The sequence below is a fragment of the Carlito syrichta genome, unplaced genomic scaffold (assembly GCF_000164805.1).
Source record: "Carlito syrichta isolate Samal-C Ts95f unplaced genomic scaffold, Tarsius_syrichta-2.0.1 Scaffold288766, whole genome shotgun sequence".
In the NCBI taxonomy this organism is placed as follows: Eukaryota; Metazoa; Chordata; class Mammalia; order Primates; family Tarsiidae; genus Carlito; species Carlito syrichta.
The window spans coordinates 573316-599126 of record NW_007232862.1 but is presented as its reverse complement, the minus strand read 5'-3'; the positions used below and the strand labels follow the sequence as shown (position 1 = coordinate 599126).

Genomic DNA, 25811 nt, shown 5'->3' with positions numbered 1-25811 from the left:
TGCTTCATTTCACTTTGTCCTAATACCTCACTTGGTTAGAAAAGAAGAATTCAGTATTTTGATTAATGTGTTGCACAAGGACTGAGAGGCAGCACTGAAAAATGGAAAAGGTGTGGTTTAGGGAGTGAGACTTCCTTGGATATGAAATTATGAGAAACATCTATTGTGTGCCTGATACAATGATAAATGTCATATACACATTATTTTATTTGGGTTTCATAACAACCACGATATTTAAGATAAGTGATATTTTTTTAAATGGGAAAGTAATGGATAGGTTAAGTGTCTAGTTTTGGTGCTATATTTCTTGTCAGGAGAGTAGAGAAACTATGACTTGACATTTTATTTCACGATACTCGAGCTGTAAAGAAACCAAAGTTAGAAGTAACAGCTGATTGCTGGATATGTGGCAAGCAGGCTATGGAGCAAGGAATTTTACATCCAATATTCCTTTTCGAGTCAGGAACGAATTATTTTTCCTGGCATGCCATAAAATCTGAATTTATTTTATCAGAGAAACATATTGATACATGTGATATTTCAGTTCCAGATACATTATTGATTGCACAAACTTTATGGACTAATCTGAGAATCTAATCATCACTTATTCTGTTTCTTTAGGTAGTGCATTCTAACTTAAAAACAACTAACAGATATTTAGAATATAAATCATTCATAAATCTGAGACTGCCTGTATAAAGAAATTTGATTTCAAACTTTATAAGTCACAAAGTTGATTTCAGATATATTATTCAGATATATGCTTTTATATAATTTTTATTTCATTTTCTGGTTAGTTTAGGAAAGGCAGCTCTTATTTATGTTTGCATTTTGGAGTCATTGCATGTATTGTATTTGCATTTATTTCTCCCAGGTCACACTCTTTATTTCTAAAAGATAGCAGCTTTTAAAAGGCATTAATAAAAAAGATTTTAATAGTCTCAGAACAATTGTTGCTGCTATTCTGTAGTAGAATGTTGGATAGGTAAGTTATTTAATACTCTTTTGTTTTGCTTAATACTTTTCATTTAGGCTGTTCCTGTTCCTTTAACTGATGTACCAAACATTGACTTCCTTGCATCTATATGTGGGGTTGCCAAAAAATGTATACACATTTTAAGATGTTATCTACGTATAACTTTTTTTTTTTTGAGTTGGAGTCTCACTCCGTCACCCAGACTGGAGTGCGGTGGCCGCTCCCGGCCACTGCAGCCTCGACCTGCTGGGCTCTGGCAATCCTTCCTTTTAGTTCACCATAATCAGAAGTGTCCGGATGCTGATGGTAACCACTTTGAGCACCTCTTGTAACTGCAGAAGTCAAATGTAACTTGTATTCACCTTTTGCTATTGTGTATATTGAGTATTACAATTTTAATACAGTTTTTCCTTTCTTAAAATGCATACATTTTTTAGCATCCTCTGTATTAAATAATTGCACTTTTACCAAAAAACTTTTTTTTAAGAGTAACTATAACTTTTAGGTAAATAATAGTTACAGGCAATGGCTAGCCATTTTGTAGGCACTACCAGTAGAGTACAGTGAAAACTTTAAAAATCATTTTTGTGTGGTTTCAGTGTGAACTATGGGCTATATGTTAGGTTTTTATTTATACTCTGATGCATAGAATAAATTATGCAATGCTCTCCTCCCTACAGATATGAAGGCTAGATGTGTACCTGTGTGCTACATTAAAGAAATGTCTTAATGTATTTTTGAAAAAACATTTTTAAACATACTTATAGAAAAGTTGCAAAATTTTTGTTTGTTTGTTTTTTTTAGAGCCAGATATCAATGTTACCCAGCCTAGCCTGGAATTCGTGGGCTCAAGAAGCCCTCCCACCTCAGCTTCCCAAGTAGCTGGGACTACAGGCACTCAACACTGCACCTCAGTTGAGTGTCAAAATCTCCCCCACCACCCCACTCCACCCAAATAATATGAGATCAAGTTGCTTACATGATATCTGTTACCTCCCAAATTTGCTAATACATATTCCTACTATCAGATTATTCACCTGCATCACCATAACTCTCCAGTTCAGGGAATGAATATTAATACATTACTACCATCTAATTCTCAGACTCCAAGTGTTGCCTGTTGTCCCAATAATATTCTTTAAAGCAAAGATCCAGTGCAGAATCACCCTTTGCATTTAATGATAATGCTTTTAAAAAAATTTTTCTTCAATCTGGACTCATTCTTTAGTCTTTCTTTCACTTTTTTGACCTTGACATTTTTAAAGATTATAGTCAGTGATTTTGTTTTAGTTCCCTTAAATTTGGGTTAGTCTGATATTTTCTTGGGATAAGAGTCAGGATATGACTCTCTGGCAGAAATATTACAAAAGTGATGCTGCATTCTTATTGCAACCTATCAGGTGGTGAATTGTTGATTTCATCTCATTACTAATGACATTCACTTTGATAACTTATTTAAAGTGGTGTCTCCCAATTATAGGTGCAAGCCTATAATTCCGGCACTTTGGGAGACTGAGGCAAGAGGATTGCCTGAGCTCGCGGGTTCAAGACCAGCCTGGGCAACATGGTGAGACCTCGTCTCTACAATAAATAAAAAAAATTTAGCTGGACGTGGTAGCACGTGCCTGTAGTTCTGGCTACTTGGAAGGCTGAGGTGGAAGGATCGCGGGCGCCGAGCAGGTCAAGGCTGCGGTGGCTGGGAGCATGCCACTGCACTCCAACCTGGGTGACAGAGTGAGACTCCAACTCAAAATAAATAAATAAATAAATAAAGTGGTGTCTCCCAAGCTTCTCTACTATAAGGTTACTATTTTGTTTTCTCTTTGAAATTACTACATACAAGGGAGGACCCCCCAAAACCCAGAATTTATTTATAAAAAATTGCATATTTATTTTTACATGTTTAAACTTCAGTCATCTTCAAGTACTCAGTTTGATGCAGCACCTATCAAGGCACTTTTTCCACTGCTCTAAAGTTTTTGAACTTGTCAATTTTGATGCATTTCAGTGTTTCTGCTGTTTTTTGATTCAATTCTTTCACATCTGCAGAACATTTTCTTTTGAGGACTTTTTTCATCTGGAGAAACAACAAAGTCGCTGGAGTGGGATCCAGTGAATAGGGAAGGTGAGGCATGAGGATCATGCCATTTTTGGCCAAAAATTGCTGAACACTCAGGGCATTGTGGGCAAGTGTGCTTGTAAATCACCCATCATGAAACATGTTGAAAGAATCTCCAACAAAAATTCTCTGAGGCCAAACACAGCTCTTACAACAAAGCTAACTGGTACACAGATGCTGATATGTTTGTACATCACTTACCTAGTGGGAAAAGACTATATTACAAGGGACCCACCCTTCCAAAAAGTAATTCCAGTTTTTGGGGGGATTGTATTTTGTGGTAAGAGGGCAGTACCTTGAAGCTCTTGTGTTGATGCATAAGTTAGTAGCGTTTTTCACTTGCCCATAGAATGCAAATGTCACACCATAGTTGACTGGTCACAGTTTATTACATTTGCAATTCTTGGGTTGACTGACATGGATCATCATGGATTAAGGCATTTAAATGGTCTTCATCAAAGTCTAATCATCTTCCTGAATGTGGAGAATCACTCAGATCAAAGTGGCCCTCTTTGAAACAACAAAACCATTTTCTTAACATGCTTTTCCCGAAGGTATTCTCCCTGTACACAGCACAAATGTTTCGAGCTGCCTCTGCTGCCTTTACTCCTTTGTTGACTCAAACAGAAGTTTATGTTGGAAGTGTTTGGTTTTTTCTAATTGACACTCCATCTTCTTTAGCCTACAAATAGCATTGACTTTCTTCAAATCTGCGAAATGCAAGGCATAATTACAAGCACAACACTGTCACTCCAAATGACAAATGATCAATTCCCAAAACCGCAGTGTTGCCATGGCAAAAGCCAACGCTATGAACTTATGCATCAACCTAATAAGTACAGTTAATCCCTGAACAACAGGAGGCATAGGGGTGCCAACCCACACACAGTCAAAAACTTACATATTACTTTTGAGTCTCCCAAAACTTAACTACTAATAACGTACTGTTGACTGGAAGCCTGACTGATAACAAAGTTTGTTAGCACATATTTTGTATGTTATGTGTATTACAGTAAAGTAAGCCACAGAAAAGAAAATGTTATTAACACATTCGCAGTCAGCAAATTTTTCACTTTCCTGATACTGAGAGTGAGTGAAAATTAAAAAAAACAAAACCTGGAGCTAATTGCCACAAATTTCTGTCATTAAGCACAAGTGAAATGGTCTTTTCTAAATTGTCACCTTTTTCACAATACAGCTGAAAGTTGCAGACATATCCAGTATTTGACTCAGACCGTTCTGACTAGCATTCTGTACTTTGTATTTTTATTCAGATTATATTGAGTTTTTCATTTATATTGCATCATTATATCACTATCTATCTAACACTATTAGGGTCACTGAATTCACCTTCGACCTTGGAAATCTCATCAGCATATATTTATTCAGTTTTCATAATTATGGTAAATTATTTCTTTTTAACGTTGAAGTATGAAAACCCTAAAATATCAAAATACAAGTATACAACACTAATCGCAACAAAATAATGACCAACTTGCAATTTTTACCAACTACGTAAATCAATAACAACATTGTGCAGTCAATATCAGATAATTATCTCAATTAACTTTCTCCTTGCCTCTCTATTCATTTTCAAGCAAAATATAACACATACATATGACAACATGGCAGCATTCAGAAACAGAATTTGCAAAGACGTAAATTCATGTCAACAGCAACCAGGAATAATTTGGAATGACCTAAATTCACATCAGCGATTGCAAATGAGTTGAAAAAATATATTTATTCATTAAGTGGAAGTGGATCATCATAAAAGTCTTCATCCTTACCTTGCTGTCTCAAGAGAGGCAGAAAAATCAGCATATAAGGGAACCCATGCAGTTCAAACCTGTGGTGTTCAAGGTTCAACTGCCTACTATTTCTTACTAGACTTTCAATTTTTTATTCCTTTATTTATCTCAATATGGACTCATGTTTTTCTCTTTTATATAGTACATCATAATCTGTTAATATTGTTTATTTTGATTCAAATTGTCGCCAGTTTGACCAATGGGAGCCCATTTAAGACACATCTGCATCATTCTTTGAGCACTTCCTTGCTTTATGGCAAATCAGGATACTTCATCTCATCCATTTCTCCAAGGAACCCTGGATGCCCTTTTTACTTGACTTGGGCTCTACCACACTGCTGAGTCACCCCATGTGTGGATGGCTTCCTCAGTGCTTTCAGACTCTTGACTCCTATGTCTGGGCTGCCCCCAAACAGAGACACTGCCTATTCTTCCTGGATTCTGACCCCTCACATCAAGCAGACACCCCATATAGGGGCCCTCTTTACTCTGCTTGGGCCCTAACTTCCCACACCAGGCCATCCCCTAAGTAGAGATCTCCCTTGGGCTCTAATACCCCTATCTCAGGCTACCTTCCACAGGGACATTCCCCTTACACTGCTTGCTTAGGGCAGATTCCCCAGTGTAGGCTTTGCTTCTCTCTGATTGCTTTCTCAGCTCATTCAGGCACTGACATATCTTGCGGCCCTCCTACTCACCCTTCTGCCTGGCTGCATCACCCAGTCCAAGCATACCTCAACTTCTGCTCCTGCCCCTGTCACTGATGCCCATGTTAGGGACTCCACTTAATGGCTTTATGACTGAATTGTTCAGTAAGAGAAGGGAAGGAGGAAGGGCAAAAATGTTGATTAATTTTTCTTAAGTGTTCTCTGAAATAATGTTTTATTCAGAGGATCACCTTGCTAGTTACTATAATAAAAATCAGAGCAAAAAGTAGAATTTGACAGACAGAAATCACTTCATTAGAGTATTTTTATATTAAATGAGGTTACTTATATTCTCTAAGCAACTTCTATTAAATAATTACTTTAAGATCAAACAAGATCAAGAGAAGAAACAGTTCGTGTTTATTCCAGGTGATAGCATGCTATAAACTGTCAGACTTCTTTGCTGTCCTTTCTCTTCTCACGTTTGATGTTATTACTAAATATGGTACTGGTATTTGAATAGGATGAATTTTTACATAAAAATAATTTTTAAATGTTCTTATATAAAGCAAAAAGAGTTGTAAAAAGAAAACTGTACAATGACCTTAAATAAACATATTTATAACTTGATTTTTTTTCTTTCTCCTTTAAATAGAGGAGTCTTCATTTTGGCTTCCCCTATATGGCAACATGTGCTGCCGTCTAGTTGCCCAGCCAGCTTGTATGGCTGAGGATGCACTTGCAGGATTTCTTAATCAGCAGGTTAGAGGATTTTCAATATCCTATCACAGTCGTAGCTCCAATTTAAATCTTAATATACTGGCAGTTGTTTGACCTTCTAATATCAAGAGGTATTTTTTAAGTCCTTTTTTAAAATGTCAGTTTTCTAAATGTTATCACATGTAAACTGTGGGGGGCTACAGGGGGTGAAAAGAATGGCAAGAGGAGGGGTTTCATGCAGCGCTGATGGCTAAGGCGCTAGTTCTCCATGCTTGTCTGCTTCATTAATAGCAGCAATGGGATAATCAGCAACAGAGAGGACTACTTGTGGAAACTGATGAGGGCTGTTCAACACCTTTCACATAAAGGTCTTTCTGGCAGACAGCTTTTGGCACAGTTTGGGCCTCCGAGCTTCCAAAGCTGCCTCTGTGCCACCTACTCCTGATTTATTTATAACCATAGTTATTTATATTCAGTAAATAATTAATTGTGGGCTTCAATGAATCAATAGCTTTTTCTGAAAGATTCCATTAGGAAGAAAGAAAATTTGCATTCTTACAGGGTAGTCAACATTTTCCAGTGCTCTGAGAACAGTAAGGGAATATTATATTTTGAACACAGAGTTATTTTTATAATTTTCCTGAGTCATATGATAAATTGCTATGGAATTCTAAGCACTAGTTTTTAATAGACTAGCTTTTCTAAGACTGCATTGATTTATGATTTTATGTGTGTAAAAGGTGGTGATCATTATCTCCACTTTTCTTAATGCTTTTGATAATTTCAAACTTTTCTTCTCTGATATTAACTTCTTTTTGGATTTGGGCAATTAGACTTACATAGCAAATTAATAGGTAATTCTATCATATTTTAAAAGTTCTAGGTAACTAATTTAACTCTGATAACTTAAGTATTTTGATGAATATAGAATTACAGTACTAATGACTTTAAATTAATAGTTTCTTGGTTTTTTTTTTCCTAGCAAATGATAGAAGGTCTGATTAGTTGGAGAAGGCTGTATTGTGTTTTGAGAGGAGGTAAACTCTATTGTTTCTACAGTCCAGAAGAAATTGAAGCTAAAGTGGAACCAACTTTGGTAGTGCCCATTAACAAGGTAAATGAAATGCCATTTTGAAAATAAACATACAACATTTCATGCAATTTGTTCTTGTCCCTGCTGTTCACTTTGTTGCTATCTTATAAAGAAAAAAGCAGCATTGGTAAAAACTGGTTAGTTCATAAAGATAATTTAATTTGCTCTTATTTTTTCTTTCCATTACAGAGCTTATCCATGAAAGGAAATAATGCATATTTCCTGGGAAAGCATAGTATTAGAACTTTATACCAGTAAATAGGTTTTATTTTATTTTATCTTAAAGATGTGGGGTACAATTCAGGGTAGGTGTACAAATGGTCATTGTACAGATAAAGTCTGGGCCTCACTAGTAAATAGGTTTTAAAGCATAGAATGTAACTCCACTATAACAGAATATTTAAAATTTTCATGAATTTATTTAAGAGATTATACAAATATAAATGGTTAGCTCATGTTACAGTGATGCTTTTTCTAGTTAGCATTCAAATGAATCCATAAAAAGATATTTCCAACTGTACTTTATGGTTTCTTATGGGATTGATGGGCAATTGTCTAACCTTCTGTCAGAACAGGAAAGCCTGACAGTCTATTTAGAATAGTCAAGTGCTTATGCTGCACTTAAAAAGTAGTACTACATCGCCTAGAGAATCTATCAATTACATACATACCCTACTGGTTTGATACAAAGAATGTTGGGTAAAAAATTATATATCTGTATATATATACTGGTTTGGTACAAAGTATAATATTGAAATTTAGCTACCATTTTTTCAACTAAAAGCAGGAAAACTTTTCCGTATAAGACAGACTTAGTTTTTTCAATTTCACTATCTTGAATTTATCTTCATCTATTATCCAAGTCTAGTGTTGATTAGAGGATTTTTCTTTCTCCACTTTTTATAGCATTCTTACATTAGAACAATGGCATTTCTAGAGCAAGATATAATGGTTTTTGCCTATGTACTACACCTAATTATTTCTAGTTGTTTTCCTTTGCCTACCTTTGGAGTAGTTGAAGTTTATGATAAAATATGGGTCACCACATCTGTGCTCTTTGCCTTTGAAATTTCTTTTTAGAGAGAAATGTAAAGTTGTATGTTTGTTTATATAATAGTTGTATTACTGAAAACATGTGGGTAATGATCTACTAATTTATAAGAACTTGAGTTTATATTCATGATCTTTTCCCATAATAACATTATCTATGTCTATTCAGCTTTTTAGAAATTACACTGCTTTTTGCTTAAAAGAAATCCTTTAATGAACCCTTTATTATATAATTAAGTTTGCCTAATTTTACTGTTTTGTTTATTAGAAAGACTAATGAAATAATAAATAAAGACTAATGAAACACTTCAACATTATAACTTAATGAACTTATTTTGGTTTAAAAATTAGCTTTTTGAAATTATTATTTTATTAATGAAAGGTTAACATCCTTTTTTCATTAGTTGCCACCTTTTTATTTTGTTGTTTCTGCAGTGTCCCCTTTCCTCCCACTCTTCCACACCTTACTTAGTCTCTTTTGAAAATTTCAAATGTACGCAAAAGTTTAAATAGAATAATGAACACTTGTATACCCTTTACCTAGGTTCTTGGCTATCATTAACCTTTTGCCATATTTGCTTTCTCTCTAGTTAATTTTTTTTCTGAACCATTTGAAAATTGTTGCAAACAGTGTAATATTTCTTCCCTGAATATTTCAGTATATTTCTTCTAAAACCAAGGACATTTTTTCATAACCATAGCATTGCTATCAAACTCAAGATATGACTTGTCGATACATTATTAGCTAATATACAGAACAAATTGCCCTAATTGTCCCAACAGTGTTCCTCCTAATGTTCTTGTTGTTTGATTAGGACCTCATTAAGAATCTTGATTTCATCTGGTCAACACATCATTTTTTTTTTTTTTGGCCATTCACCTCCTGCCTTTATGTGTTTTTCCATGTCTTTCATGACATTGGTATTTTTTGAAAAGTCCAGGTTAATTTTCTTCTTAGAATGTCTCCAAATCTACATGAGGCTAATTGTTTCACTAAGTTAAGCTTAAATATTTTTGGCAAGAGTTCTGTGTATGTGATTATGTCTAATTTGTGTTTTACTAGATAGCTAGGTAGTAAAAATGGAATCCTACCAACTTTTTTCCTGCATGTTGTATCATAAAATATAGTCATAAACCAAATTAAAATTAATCTAAACAAATAATATGTTTAAAATCATTTGTTTTATTTGAAGATAGGCTTCAAGGTACTCAACTCAGCTTTATCTCAAGCCCTTTAAAGTAGGTAGAGCAAGTGTGGCAGCCCTGTTTTAGGGGCATTTTTTTTTTTTTCTATTTTACAAGTGAAAAAATAGGCTCAGAGATTAGATAGAACTTGCCAAACTAATAAGGAAAAATTTATGGTATACCCTTTTCCTAATGGGTAGGAAAAAAATAGATTAAAATTCATAGCTACAGACATACTACTAGACTAGATTTGGAAGGCAAAATTTGACTTTTTTGTATCTCTGTATGCATGCAGAATCAGTTTTGAAAGTAAAAAATCGTTCTAAAGATGAAGTTTTGAGCATGAAGCCACAGTAAACCTATGGGCAATGGCTCTTTTATGTGTATTGATCATTACCATTTAAAATTAAGAGGAGATTTATAATAAAACTCCTATGTTATTGTAGTCTGTGCATCTGTATTTTCTGTCTGATAACAAAGATCTAATTTCAGAAAAGTGCTGACAGTGTTTACATGGCCTGAATAAATTGGCCTTCTTTAATTGATTTTTTTTTTTTTTAATGACTACAAAGATGATGGCCAGGCTACTGATGGGATCCTAGTCAATTAGTGCCATTGTTAAGGTGACTGAAATCAGCAAACTTAGAAATTCCAGGGGTTGCCCCACAGTTGACTGTTTCATATTCACAGTAAAATTATTAATCTAATAAATTGTATAGACTTGGCCTTTGACTTGGAGACAACATGGGCTATATGTAACCTGGAGGACTGATGACTTAGTTATCCCTCCTGTTGCACATGACTTTTGTCTAGGGTACACAAGAGAACTTTAAAATTAAAACATGAAGTAAGAGTTATGGTTGGGAAGAGATATTTACTATTACTACATATGTAATACATAAATATAATTTAATTGCTGATCTCAGAGATGAAACTGATGGCAAAGTCTTCTGTTTTCAAACTTTGCAATACTGCCATCTTAATTTTCTAAAGTACGTCTTTTCCTCTGTAGAAACTTTTCTCTTTGCAAGTCCTACTTCTACCTCAGATTTTCTTTGAACCTTTCTATTTTCCTGAAAACTTCCCACTTAATGGTGAGTGTCACTGATCTCCTTATTCAAATATGCCAAGCACTATCTTAGTCAAGAAATATATTTATTATTTCCTTACACATGACTGTTACATAATTCTTCTATGAATTTTTTTCAACTTATAAAATGATTCAAATGTATAGAAAAGTTGAAAAAATGCAATAATGATCACTCATATACACACCACCTAGATTCAACAGTTAATGTTGTCATCATTGCATTATCTCTTAATCTATATTTTTTGCTGATACTTTTGAACATAAGACTCCAACATTATGACACTTCATTCCTGAATATTTCAACATGCAACTCTTAAAAATAGAGGCCTTTCATATATATATAACTACAGTACCATTATCACAGCTAAGAAAATTAAACATAATTTTCTTACATCATCTAGTATCCAGTCCATATTCACATTTTTCTGTTGTCCCAAAATGTCCAGTTAGTTGATGTCTTCAGTCTAAGACTATTCTAGGATTATGCATGCTCTGTAGTTCTTCTAAACTGTAAATGAGGTCTAGAGGCTTGATTATATTAATTTTAAACATTTTTATGAGAATATTTTATGGATGATGACATATTTTATAGAGCATCCTGTTAGGAGGCACATGATGTCAGGTTGTCTCACAACTGGTGATTCCATCTCCAACATAAAAGTAATCTTTCCTCTTTATAATTAGCAAGTAGTCAATGAGGTGACACTTGGCACTGTGTGAGTATCTTTGTTGTCTAGCAATCTCTCACATAATGGTTTTAGCAACCTATAATTGTCTTTGTCTGAATCATTATTAGATTGGAGATTCCACATGATTTTCTCATATTGTTCTTCCTTCTACATATTAGCTGGCATTCTTTTGCCAGCTAATCTAGGTGGTGTGTGTATAGGTGAACAGTCTTGCATTTTTTAAAACTTTTCTGTACATTTGAATCATTTTGTAAGTTGAGAAAAAAACAAGTAAAAGTTATAGAAGAAATAATTATATAACAGTTATGTTTTAGGAAGTAACATAGATTTCTTGACTAGAATAGTGCTTGACGTATATGAATAAGGAGATCAGTGAGACTCAGCATTAAGAGGGAAGTTTTAAAGTAAATGGAAAAGTTCAAAGGAAATCCAAGGTAGAAGTAAGAATATTAGTTGACATCTTTTGTAAAGAAATACTTTTTCTTATCAATTAGGAATGAATTACAGTCCCTTCTGAAAAGGCAAGATAAGTACTTAATATCTTTTTTTTTTTTTTTTTTTTTTGAGTTGGAGTCTCACTCTGTTGCCCAGACTGGAGTGCAGTGGCCGCTCCTGGCCACCGCAACCTTGACCTGCTGGGCTCCGGCGATCCTTCCACCTCAGCCTTCCAAGTAGCTGGAACTACAGGCGCGCACTACCACGCCCAGCTAGTTTTTTGATTTATTGTAGAGATGAGGTCTCACCAAGTTGCCCAGGCGGGTCTTGAACCCACGGGCTCAGGCAATCCATTCACCTCAGCCTCCCAAGGCGCGGGATTACAGGCTGAGCCACCAAGCCGGCTAGCACTTAATATCTTAATCACTAATTTTCAGAGTAAGAAATTGGTATTATGTATTGGTATTGGTAATATGTATTGGAGTTGGTACTACCCCTCCAGGGGTACAAGCCCCAGCTCTACTGTCTCTCATATCATGATAGAATTATATATTTTTATGTATTCAGTATTTCAGTTACATTGTTTTTAAATATATGATCAATGTTTTGTTTTTCCTAACTTGGGAATTTCTAAGGGACCCATGCTATTAATATAGTCTCAAATAAGCAAAGGATCTTTGATAAATGTCAGTTGGCTGTTTTCTAATATAGCAGGTAAGGACTAAACAAAACTTCTAAGAATATTGTTTTTGTTTTAGTTTTTAATATATTTCCAATGCTAGGTCTCTAAGACATTTTTAAGTTTAATAATGTTAAACATTAAATACAAATCAAAGTTCTTTGCCTCTTGGTTGTCTTCTCTCCTGATTTAGAAAATAATAATTTTTGCTTAATACCACTTTAAAAATTATGTGAAAACATAAATTTCTCAGTTGATAAGGTATATAAATAATAATTCTGTTATTTTGATTACAGGATCTGTTCTCTAGCTATAATTCTTGTCCTTCTAAATGGCATTTCCTGTAAGGCTAAGTTAGTTCATTAATTTTCATTGGGAGCCATCTGTGGAAATAGTCACATTAAGGAAAGAAAAGCCTAAAAGCTATTCCCCTCCCCTTTCAATCCAAAATTGAAAGGGTGATTTACTTCAAAGTGATTACTTCAACTTCAAAAAACTTCACTGAGAATGTTGTTGAGCAAGACATTCTCAATAAGGGGTACTTAAAGGAATTTCCTATGCATTATAAAGGCATTTTATTAGCCTAAGCTTTGTCCATTGCCAGTGAGGTGGGGAGTGGGAAGGTAAAGAAGTGTGGGTCTTTGGGATCAATAGTCTTTTCTTGATTTAAATACTATACATCATTCATTATAATAAAAATCTGTGCTAAACAAGTCAATAGCACTACTTGGTGTGGTAGACTTTGATTAAAAAGTTTTGAAATTATTTTTAGCTATTATGATGATCATGGACCCTTGAATGCAAAATTATTATGAAGCACATGAGATTTTCTTCCAATTATCTGAATTCTGTCAGCTATTCAGATTGTTCTTTATTAAATACAGCAAAATAATTAATACTGTTTCCTGTAGGATTTGACATCTTATTTCATTGACAAAAATTTAAAATAATTCTTTCAAATGGATACTTATCATACTTAAAGATTGGTTTGACTTATGATTATCCTTTACACATTTTATAAACATTCCTTGCCATATATTGTGAAGGTATGCTTTCACTGTCATTAGAATATATATAAGGTCTAAAGCTTGTTGTTAGCAGTACAGTTTTGTCTTTGTTCCCGATTAAGAGGACTCTATCTGCATTACAGATAAGTGACATTTATAGACTTACTTTTTTGTATTTGCATTTTATTTTTTAAATTTTTTTGAAAATTTCAAGATAATTTGTGCAGAGAATAATATAAATGGATCCATTTGTACCCTTACACTTTGTCCCCACCTTAGAATTTTTTTGAAGCAAAAAAATCATTTTGCTTATGAATACTCCAGTTGTCACACTTAAGAAAATATATAGTTTTATAATATATGTAATCATGTATATAAAATCATATAGACATAGTTAATATGTCATCAGAAATCCAGGCAGTCTTTAAATTTTCGAGTCTCATAATTTTGGTGACAGTTTTTTGAACTAGGATCCAAATATAGGCTATGCGTTGCAGTTGATTGATTTCTGTAGTCTGGATTTTACTGATTGCATCTGTGTGTTGTCTTTTTTCTTACATTTTGGGGTCATATTCAGGTTTGTTGGTTGGTTAGTAAGAACACTTTTTAGGAAGGGTTGTATACTTTCATTATGAAGCATTTAATATGTCTGGATCTTCCACTCATCTTCATATCCACTGATGAGCATTGCTTAGATGCTTTATTTCATTAGGTATTGCAAACTGGCAATATTTTAGCATTCTTTCTTCATTTGTTGCCTGGGATAACTATTTCATCAACAACCCTGAGGTACAGTTCTTATAGGAAAGACATGGTAAGTGATTTTTTTTGCAATTATGTGTCAGTTACCAAACAATGTGATAGTGCCCTAGCTCTTTCTTTTTTTTTGGAGTTGGAATCTCACTCTGTCGCCCAGGCTGGGGTGCAGTGGCACACTCACGGCCACCCCAGCGTCGACCTGCTGGGCTCAGGCGATCTTTCCACCTCAGCCTTTCAAGGAACCGGAATTACAGGTGCATGCTACTGCGCCTGGCTAATTTTTGATTTTATTGTAGAGACGAGGTGTCACCAAGTTGCTCAGGCTAGTCTCGAACCCACAGACAGGCTCAGGCAGTCCACTCACCTCAGCCTCCCAAAGTACTAGGATTACAGGCTGAGCCACCGAGCCTGGCCTAGCATCTTTCAATGAATACAGTCATAGATTTTTTTAAAGGGTATGCAGTGAAAAATAAAATAAACAATTTATAAATCTAGTCCTGATCTAGTAATTTTTCACTTAACAGAAAAATGGAGAGATGAAAGTACATTTTTTTATTCAAAATAGTAAAACCCTAAATGAAACCTTCCCTTGACTTTTCAGAGTTTATTGTGTTTTGTTACAAAATTGACTTCTCAAACTATGTTTTTATTGGCTTCACTTGGCCTTCTCTGGGTAACGCCACCATCTTATGCAGTGAAAAGTTGCAGTTACTTCCTTTATTGAAAAGTAAAGACCTGAGCACTGTTACTGATATTCTCCATCACTGAAAAATTGCTTATGGGAACTTTCTGACAATCTAAGAAACTTTACTTGTGCTAATTACTTTTTCTTTGACATACAGTTTTTTAGTTAAAAGCTTCCTGTTAAATTATTTTGGATGATAAAATATAGAAGTTAATTTCAAATTCTGCATTTCATTTGCACCTTTTAAAAACTTCTCATGTTTTAAAAATGTAGTGGTATTTATGGTTACCAGAATTAATGGAATATATACAGTAGTATTTATATATTGTTACATTATATTCTCTTAGAAGTATATAAGTGGTTCAGTTGATCAGTTTATTTATTTTCTATATAGTGATTTTATTTGAAATGATACTTTGGTAAAAATATGTATATTCATCTATAAAAGTCACATTTTTCTTATTTGAAAATTGAATCTATTTTAATCCTATATACAAAAATTAGTCAGAAATTTGTATCAAAATGGAATTGGGTGGAGGAAAACACTATTTCAGTAATAAGAATATTCCTTATTTTATTTTTTAATACGAAAAACAGTAGAGGATTGTTCCCCCCACTATTATTTAACCTTCATTATTCTGATAGAGTAGCATTTCAAAGATTCTTCCTAGAGCTTAAGACATTCTCTGCTAGTAATATAAACTCTTCTAAAGAGGTTGATTAGATGCATCTTTCAGCTCCAAGGATGTCATTTAGGGCAGCATTTTTTATATTATAAAAATAATGATTTGTTACTTATAAATTAATTTACGAAGTTTACTACCAAGGCATATGAGTGTAAAAAGACCTTATTATGATAAAATTAAGATGTTGGGCAAAAGTCCCATTATAAACCCCTAAAGGCACTCACATTCCTAGATTTCTACAGTAACAGGATAAACTGTTTTTAAGAAGATTATCAGTGCTTATATTTTGTGATACTCTAAAGGTTCAAAGTTAAGTTGCTACTTGATACAGCATACATTTTTTTTCTGTGATTTTTTAAATAAGAATTTATTCCTGACCCGGCTTTGTGGCTCATGCCTATAAATCCCAGCATTTTGGGAGGCCGAGGCAAGAGGATTGCCTGAGCCCAAGGTTTGAGACCAGCCTGGGCAACCTGGTGAGACCTTGTCTCCAAAATGAATAATTTTTTAAAAAAATTAGCTGGACATGGTGATTCAGGCCTGTGTTTCCAGCTACTTAGATGGCTGAAGTGGAAGGATCGCTTGAGCCCAGTAGGTCAAGGCTGTGGTGGCTGTGAGCTCACCACTGCACTCCAGCCTGGGCGACACAGTGAGGCTCCTACTTAAAAAAAAAAAGAATTTCTTTAGAAAAGAACTTCTTGTATAGTATATATGGTGTTCACCTGCCTATGTTTTTCCATTTTTCAGGGAACAGATAGTTTTTCTTCCTAACTCTCTGCTACTTCTCTAATACCCACACAATAGTCACAGTGTGTAGGTAGGTTTTGGTGTGTAACCGTACAGTCTTTCTTCCCCCCGTACTCAGTGAAGTGAAGAATTTCTTTCTTCTCTTAATCAGCTTTTGTGTCTACCAGCCAAAATATTCTTTTGCACACATTACTGTAAGCTTAACCATGTTTCTATAGAACCACTCTGTACAATACAGTAGCCACTAGTCGCCAGTGACTGTTATGCACTTAAAATGTGGCTGGCTGGAATTGAGATGTGCTGTTAGTATAAAATACAGATTGGATTTCGAAGGCTTAGTATGAAAAAATAATATGAAATACCTCAAAAATGTTTTGCACCAATTACATATCAAAATGATAATATTTGGGATATATTGGGCTACAAAAAATACATTATTAAAGTTAATTTTGCCAATTTCTTTTTCTTAGTGTGGTTTTTATAAATTTTTAAATTACCCCTGTGGTACACATTGTACCTGATCAGTGCTTCCCTAAAGTAGTGTAAAGCTAATCATTATGCAGGCGGCCAAATCCCTATCTTTGTATGATAGATATTCTAGTCTAGACTTTATTCTCCAAGATTCTTTGGTCTAAACTACATGTAGTTGCTAGCTTGCCATGTGGCATGGCTATGCCTGTGTGTGACTTGGGAATCGACTTCTCAGAATCTCCTACATATAGATCCAATACGTGTCATCACAGTCTCATACCTAGTACCACTTAGAAAAAATGTTTAAATTCTCAACATGAATGCAACCATTGTTTTTTGTTGTAGAATGGTTTATTCAGCATTTTTTAAAAATTCAACATTATAAGGATTATATTACTTTTTGGATCTTTCTCTATGAGATTTGTAAATGAATATTACATATCAAATATATGTTAGTGAGGAAAGCCTAACTGTTTTGCTGCAGTAAACTCTTAGTTATAGTTTTACTGCTATTGCTGATAACACTAGATATTATCCATGAATATGAGAATAAGAAGCATACTTTACTGATTCTTCTATTTTATTACTGTTGGAAATATATTTAAGATATAATCTACATTACAGTTATGACATGCTGTACTTGCTTTATTGCAAATTTTAAGATGTATATAAAAGACAGCAAAACTCCCACTTAAACTGAGATAGATTAAAAAGAGGTTATGTTTTAATCTCATATAATTTAGTATAAGTGCTATATGTAGCATACTTAAAACATTATTGAGTTTTCTTAATATAAAGCATTCTTTTTAAAAACTTTGAAGATTTGAATTTGAATATTGAAAATTCCCCAAATTACATATTTTAAATTTCAGATGATTAGCAGTAAGATTATAATTACATCTGGTGTAAATATGGTAGCTAAGCAATAAAACATTTGTTCAATCATTACAGAAAATTTCTCTTGTAAAAATACCAATTTTGTCTCAATTTTTAGGAAACCAGAATTAGGGCAATGGATAAGGATGCCAAGAAAAAAATCCGTAATTTCTCTGTCATCAATCCTGTTGCTGGACAAGCTGTAACTCAGATTTTTGCAGTTGACCATCAAGAAGATCTTCAGAAGTGGATGGAAGCCTTCTGGCAACATTTCTATGATCTCAGTAAGTAGATCTTTGGGTTTTCATGTAGCCTGAAGGCATGCACACAGCAATCTAAATATTAAAATTATAATCTTACGGTTTATAGGAAGAATTTTTTAAGCTTCTGAAAAAAATGGTAGTATATCATCAATGCACTGATGCTTTTTTTCTCTTACGCTCTTTCCAGTGCTTGACTGACTATTGTATAATGTACTTTTGAATTCCTAGCATCCCTACTTCACACTTTTTAAAGCTCCTTTGGTCACTAAAACAACCAGACTGCATTCTCTCAAAATATTAGATTTTAACTGCTTAAGGCAATGTGTTTGATCCAAGAGACAAGAAGCCATTTGAGGAGCAAGAAACTTTTCCAGGATAATGATGATCCTAAAATACTGAAATGTTCAGAAAGAGTCTTATTGTTATATAACCTTCTGCTAGCTCCAGATTTGTGATAATATCTTCTTGGACATCATCCAGAGAGTTTTTTTTTTTTTTCCAAACCACACACATACTGTTTTTTCAACTCAATAATGCAGTCCAATGACATGGGTTATAAAAACAATGTAATAGGATTCTAGTGTGTAAAATTATGAAGTTCTAATATTTAATTGACAATTTAAGGAGGAATTTTCATCAACAAGAAAACATTGAAATTGTAGCAGCTATTTGTCTATACTGACAATAAATTTAACAGCATATTGTCTACAATTTTTTATCAAAAATGTAGAATGTTGATGATGCCTATTTCTGATCAAACTAAGCTTACTATTAGATTCAACCAGTGTTTTATGTCTATATGCTATTCTACAGAAAGTAGAGCCATGGAAAGTTTTTTCTTCAAGTCATGGAAATAATCCTAGAGACATTTTAGGACTTCTGTTTCCTAAAATACTATGAAGAGTTAATGTCTGCAGTCCTCATGTAATGTTTACAGGCCTACTATGATTCATGGCCTTATCAAGTATTATAGTGATGGTTGGGGAGGAGGCAAGAAAGAAAACCAAGTTTATTGTTTCCCATATACCAGATGACTTCATTTATTTCTCATAACACTCCATGTGAGGTGGAAGTTATTTCCTTCTGCTCTAAAGATGAGAACACTTAGACCTGAAGATGTTTCTGGTTCACAGCACTGAACTAGAGGTCTCCCTCCCTGATGTTCTTGGATTATTTAGGACTTGTTTTCCTTAAGTACCATCTGTAGGCACTAAATAAATGTTTAAATATTTGTTCCATGCTTATCAACATGTACTACATTTATGTCATTAAAAATTTCAACAGATCTTAAGGTGTGCAACCTGAAGACAACAACTTCCTCTCTCTTGTTTATCATAGCTAAAATTTTAACGGCTTTCCTAAATGCTCTGACTTAGAGAGTCTTTCTTACAAAAGACCATATTATTTTTAGAAATAATTCTGGTATTTTAAATTTTTATGTATATAAAAACAAGAAGGGTAAATGAAAGTAATAATGCTACAATATTGTGGTCTAGATATCAACTACTATTAGATGATTGTCTCATGTTTTCATGCTCTAGATTATGTGAAATAATTTATCATGCTAAAAGTGGGGAGTTAGAGGGATAAGAGTCTCATGACATTTTTGTACTGTCAAAGTAATAAGAAAGTGATGACAACTAGGTTCTCAGGTCTGATTACTTCTTTGGTATTCAGTGCATTTTTTGCATAAAAACTGCCAACCTATGTAATTTTTTAAGTACAATTTTAAAAAGTACAAATTAAGTACATTCATACTTCAGAACAAAGTACAAATTAAGTACATTTATACTTCAGAATTCATTGTGTATGAAGATGTGAAGCAAAGATGAAAGTGTTTATACTATCATAAAAATTGACTTGTGCTTTAAAATTTTTACTTTCCTAGTAATAGATCATAGCCTTTTATGATCCTGATTGAAGTATGATGTGTCGAACAAAGTAGAGGATAGATATCCAGGATAAAATAATGATAATTTAATATTTGGAGCAAATTTCAATTTTGGGCCCCACTTGAGAGTAGAAAACCAGGAGGGTGAGATAATTGGAATTCATGGGGAAACATTGATGGAAGTAGGTCTGATTAGCCTGGAGAAAAATAGCCTAGGGGTGGAGCCTGGGAGAAGCGGGATGTAATAGCTATTTTTAGTATTTGTGAGTTAACAAACTTGTAAAAGAGCAATGACACTTGTTCTGGAAGGTCAGTAGGGGTGGAGCAAGGAATGGTGGTCAAATAGGAAGTGAAAATAGACTTGGAACATTAATTTTTTTTTCAAATATTTAATAATATAAATATTGAGGTACAAATATTGAGTTACATTAGCCAAACAAATTATTTTGACTGGGAACATTATAACAACAAATAGTATTGTGAAAAACATCTTTAATATATAGATTGGTAAACAAAACATACACATTTAATATCTCATATTGGGCTTTTGTTGTCATGTTAGCATATTGTCTAGCATGTATAACTATGCATACAAATTTATTCACTGGCAGAATCAATGTTTGAATTGTCAAGTCTTGACCAGTGAACACGTTTGTACCTCTGACTTCAACATTTGGAATAACGTGGCATTATATTCCAATTTTCAATGATTGGTATTCTGCTATTAGTTTAACAATAAAATGCTTTCATCTAGCTATACAGAGAAAATACTGTACTTTATAATAATTTGTCTAAGAATGTGACAGAGAGATATTTGCCCGTTTAAAATGTGTCATTATTTTTCCATTAGATAAGGGCTTTTTTTTTTCTTCTGCCCCAAGAAGAAAAAACTGGCTTTTATATGTTTATCTAAAAAAGGAAGTTGAAAGGAGGAATAAGTTATCAGATCCCAGATCCTACTAGATGCAAATTCTAAAGAGCAACCTTTGAAGCCTTGAACTCAGGAATTTATTCCCTTTATGAGTTGCAGTGTGGCTTATTTTGAAATTCTTACCATATTCTGTAGTTAGCATTATAATAAAACATACTAAAAGGCTTTTTTATGTTTAACTACTTAAGGTCATGACTTTAAAACTTATGCATATATTGCCATGTTACCACGATAGTATATTTGACTAGAAACAACAAAAATGAATAATTTGACCAAACATGAAATATCTTTAATTTTTAAAATATGGAAAATACCCAAGTTGAATATTGACTATGGATTCTGAGAACATAATAAAAGGAAAAAATATATAAATCATAAATCAATCTAAAGAAGCACATAGATATACTATATTTACTTTCTGTTGGTGTAAGACAGGATGTAAGAATGGTGAACCACAATAACTTTTTAAAATAAAATTGATATATAGACACATAGTAATTAGCATAGTTGCTATCCGTATGCAAGTACACAAATAAATATAGAAAGATTCGATTTTTTTATAATTTACTCAGGAAAAATACATCTGAAAATGTTATCTTAAAATGAAAATAGTGTGAAACATAATTAAAGGAAAAATTAATATTGTCTGTAATTTGAAAATTTAACTTAATAGTTGAAACAATTTATTGAAATATATTTTTTCTTATTCTAAATGCCTAGTGGCTTTATTTAAAGTGTGCTTCCAATAAAATGCCCTCCAATAAATAATTAAGTGAGGAAGTTAACTGAATAAATAAATAACGTGTCCTTCCTAAAATAAATTATGCTCAGTTAGAATTTTATGTGATATGAGAGTATGTTTTTATCATAATAGGTTTTTATATACCTTTTACTTAAATGAAAATGGTATTTTTCTAGAATTAAATAATTCTGAAAAGCATGATAGTCATCTTAAAGACACAGTTGTTAAATAACCAATTCTTAATTAAAATTTTCATAGTTAAAACCACTTTTGAGAACCACTACTCCTTCCATTTTTTTCCTGCCTTGAATATGTTTTAATGTAATCTATCAAAGAAGAGGACCTGCACAAACTTTTGCTGTGAATAGAAATTTTAAGGTAGTTATTGACCATTTAGTAAAATAATGTAATAGTCAATAGCCAAGAGATCTTAGCCTCATATCTGTGCATAGAACTTTAGTTTTAAAAAGATTACTTTTATGTTTAGAACCAGACTTTGAAATTGTGAGTAGTACTGGGATTTTGTGCAAGCTCCCTTAAGGCAATGCTTTATTTATAAATTCACTGTTATTTTTCAAAGCAAAAAAATTTGTTGATATCTATTGAAAATGAAATATATATCTTCACATTTATGCTTTAAACTAGGCTATCTTTTTTCTGTCTTTCTTAGGCCAATGGAAGCATTGTTGTGAAGAACTTATGAAAATTGAGATTATGTCACCACGGAAACCACCTTTGTTCTTGACAAAAGAGGCGACCTCAGTCTACCATGATATGAGTAAGTGGCGTTTGTCTTTTCTAAGCTGCAGGATAACAAAAACAACATTGTCCATACTCAAGCAGCTTATTCTATTGACATTAAAATGCTAAAATTTTCAGGACACAATCAAAATGAATGAAAAAGAACTCTGATTATAGACTAAGGAACTCATGTTTAATAGATAATACAAAATTAATGAATATACTTTTTTATAGTTTGAATGCTCAAGATCAGACAAAAATGTTAAGGTTTAAAATGAATACAAGTGCACTGAAAATAAATACTAGCTGGGTAACTGATGAAAATTCTGAAAATATAAACTTCTAGATTCAAAAATGTGATGATATTCAGTAATATTTTCTGTACTTTATTAAATTTGCTTTTAAGTAGTGTTGATAGGTGAATATTTATAAATAGAGGCTTTGGTCTTTGGCCAAAAAAAAAAAAATGGTCAAGTTTCATACCTTGAAAATTTTTAAATTTCTAGACTCATTAATATTCCCTTCCCCACACTTTGAAGGATGCTTATTCTTTTGGAGAATTGCTTCAGTTAAAGCATTGTGAACAAGTGCAAGTCGATACTAAATTCTAGTCAATTTTGTCACCTGCACTTGCAAACACTTGTAAATGCTAGGTTAAATCAGATGCATTTGTGTTTAAACATTTTAAAATACCAGTAACTCATTTAATAGACATTTATCTCTCTTCTCTTATTTTCCCCAAGAAATATTTCATCCAGCAGCCTTATCACCAAAGTGGTATTAAGGCTTTGCTCTCTTTCCCTGGGTTTTTGGTTTGGGGTTTATTTTCCCTTGTAGCAGAGACTTTGCTGGTGTACAGAAAAGAATACTTACTCAGTTATAGTCATCCCAGCATATATCAAGCTTTTGCAAAAAGGAAATCCACTCATACCTAGAAGTCAGAATAAGGTTTTAAATCCAAGAAAATGTTGTTTCATTAATAATCTATAGAATTTTAAAATATTTTCATATAACTCTTTAAAAGCTAGATTTTGCTAACTATTTAGAAATATGTTTATACATGTGTATTTTATGTAAACTATATTTTTATATATATGATATGTTTTTTATAAATGCTATATATTGTGTGTGTGCACATGTGTGTGTACAGCTCATGATCTCATTTTTTGGTTCTGTTGGTGTGATTATTTTTACAAGTAAATATTTTATTGCTTATTCTAGTCTTTGATGACCATTATACATAGCATATTAGTTTGGAAAAATAATCTATTTTTCAAGCAGCTGCTTTTGAATCTTTTTCATGTATTTTTTTCTTAAAATTATTATAGGCATCGATTCACCTATGAAACTTGAAAGTTTAACAGATATAATACAAAAAAAAATTGAACAGACAAACCGACAGTTCCTTATTGGTCAGCATGAAGAATCCTTACCACCTCCTTGGGCCACGCTCTTTGATGGTAACCATCATATGATCATTCAGAAAAAGGTGCTGTCTCCTAGAGAGCAGTTACATGATGGGAAAGGGAAAAAGAGACATGCTCCCCTTCCTCCTTCTGATAAAGCTCCATTCAGCTTAAGAACACAGAGCAACACAGATCAGTTGGTTAAGGACAACTGGGGAAAAGCAAGCATATCTCAGACCTCACATCCGGATGCCAAACTATCAACTCTAATGCAGCACTTACAGAAACCAATGGCTACTCCTGGAAAACTTCTTCCTGCCAGGAAAAGTAGTATAACCGAAGGTGAGCATACAGACACTAAAACCAGTTTTGAATCCAAGCCAGTGCCAGCTCCAAGGCAGAAATCCATCAGAGACATTCTGGACCCTCGATCATGGTTGCAGGCACAAGTATAGAAAACCCTTAATGTATAAAACATTTAGTAAAATCTATAACTGTGAGGCTTAGTTCAGAGCCATTATAAATATGGTAATGTGTAATTATAATATATAGGTAGATATGATTGTGATTTACATCAATAATTAATAAGCTATTAGGTATAGAGAAACATTTTATAGTGAAGAAATGGACTTCTCTTTTACTTCGATTTTCAGAATATAAGTGATTTCTCCAGCAGAGTACAAGAGGCAGTTTCTAGACAATATCCTAATTGTTGGAAGGGTTAATTTATTCCTAAATTAGTACCAGGCAGTGAATAAGTACTAGGCAGAAGAAAGCATTAAAATTTCTTCTGGGGAGAGACTGTCTAGCAATTGAAAATGTGTTAAATATGAGCCATATTCTTATTGTGAGAACTTTAATACTAATGGAATGTTACAAAGGTTTTATTCAAGCCACAAATTATAGAATCCACCCAAGAATATTTTCTTCTTAGGATTCTGGAATTCTCATCTAATGGTTCACTGGCTCTCATCTATTGTTTAACTCACCAGTTTATAGGCTTGACCTTTTAAATTCCTGGGATAAATTTTGGAATATTAAATTCTTCATCTTTAAAGGGAATTTGTAATGTGCTATTCAAAGTTGTTTCCTGATGAGCCCTGAAATCCTGTTGACATTCACTTTTATAAATGAAGCATAGCACTTATTAGTTTAGAGAAATGGAGATAAAATGTTCTTTACATCCACTTTTCTGTGTGTGGTGCTAATTTCCATTGTGACTTTGCAATTTGGGGAAGTGAGTAGCTGATTAACACCTTTAAATTCATTTAATACTTATTTAAAAAGCAGATGGGAGATTCAAAAATATCAGAAAAGTTGGCCATGGTAATAATTTTCAGAATTAGTCCCTTTTTAAAATCTTAATTAGATTTTTTTTTCTAGTAAAGGTAGATGTCTGCTATGATATTATTCATTAAAAGTCATATTCTTACAGTAATGACATTGGAATCATTTCCATAGGAGGTAATTTCCATAGCAACTAATCATAGTGACCCAAACAGGATTATAAAGTCAAGTAAGGAATAAATAGCAAGAGGAAGAATACCTTAAAGGAACAAAAAAAATCTGTTTTTTAGGATAATGCTTTTTGTAAACAAGAGCAGAATGGATTTGAAAATCTAATCAGAATTTCCAAATAAAACAGTATCCATAAGGTGTCAGCAGCAGCACTAAAAATCTCAACTCTCACACTGAACCCTAAATGTCATTGCAAGAAATATAAAAATTTAAAAATTAAATTACTGCCTTGTGTATAATCTCTAGAGCTCTTTTTAAAGCTAGTAAGAACTCTATTTGGATCAGAACTGCGTTATTACAAATTAAAATGAACTCTTGACCAAAAAACAAAAGGAAAAAAAATTAAATGGAGCCTTTCATTATTTTTAGATAGCAGTCTTTTTCATTTATAGAGAATGATGTAATTGCCAGGTCACTTTTATGTTTGCCCAGGACTTCTAGTAAGAATTGGAACTTGAGGGAGTATTGATACAAAAGGTCTCTTGTGACTGACGACACCAGGGCAGACGTAGTATTTGGTGAGAAGAAAATGCTATACTCTTGACTGTGGGAAATTTAGAAATAATCACATGTATGGGAACCTAGAGAAGTAGA

General features: G+C 33.2%; 1 protein-coding gene across 1 annotated transcript in view; it reads left to right on the top strand.

Moving 5' to 3' along the window:
- Positions 1–25438, top strand: part of RTKN2 (rhotekin 2) — a 31164-nt gene extending 5726 nt beyond the window's left edge. Inside the window, exons 2-6 of the mRNA XM_008053864.2 lie at positions 6209–6315; positions 7256–7387; positions 17844–18009; positions 22223–22330; positions 23622–25438. Of these exons, the coding sequence (XP_008052055.2) occupies positions 6244–6315; positions 7256–7387; positions 17844–18009; positions 22223–22330; positions 23622–24154 (1011 nt within the window). The 5' untranslated portion in view covers positions 6209–6243 and the 3' untranslated portion in view covers positions 24155–25438. The remainder of the gene's footprint in view (positions 1–6208; positions 6316–7255; positions 7388–17843; positions 18010–22222; positions 22331–23621) is intronic.
- Positions 25439–25811: the final 373 nt, after the last annotated feature.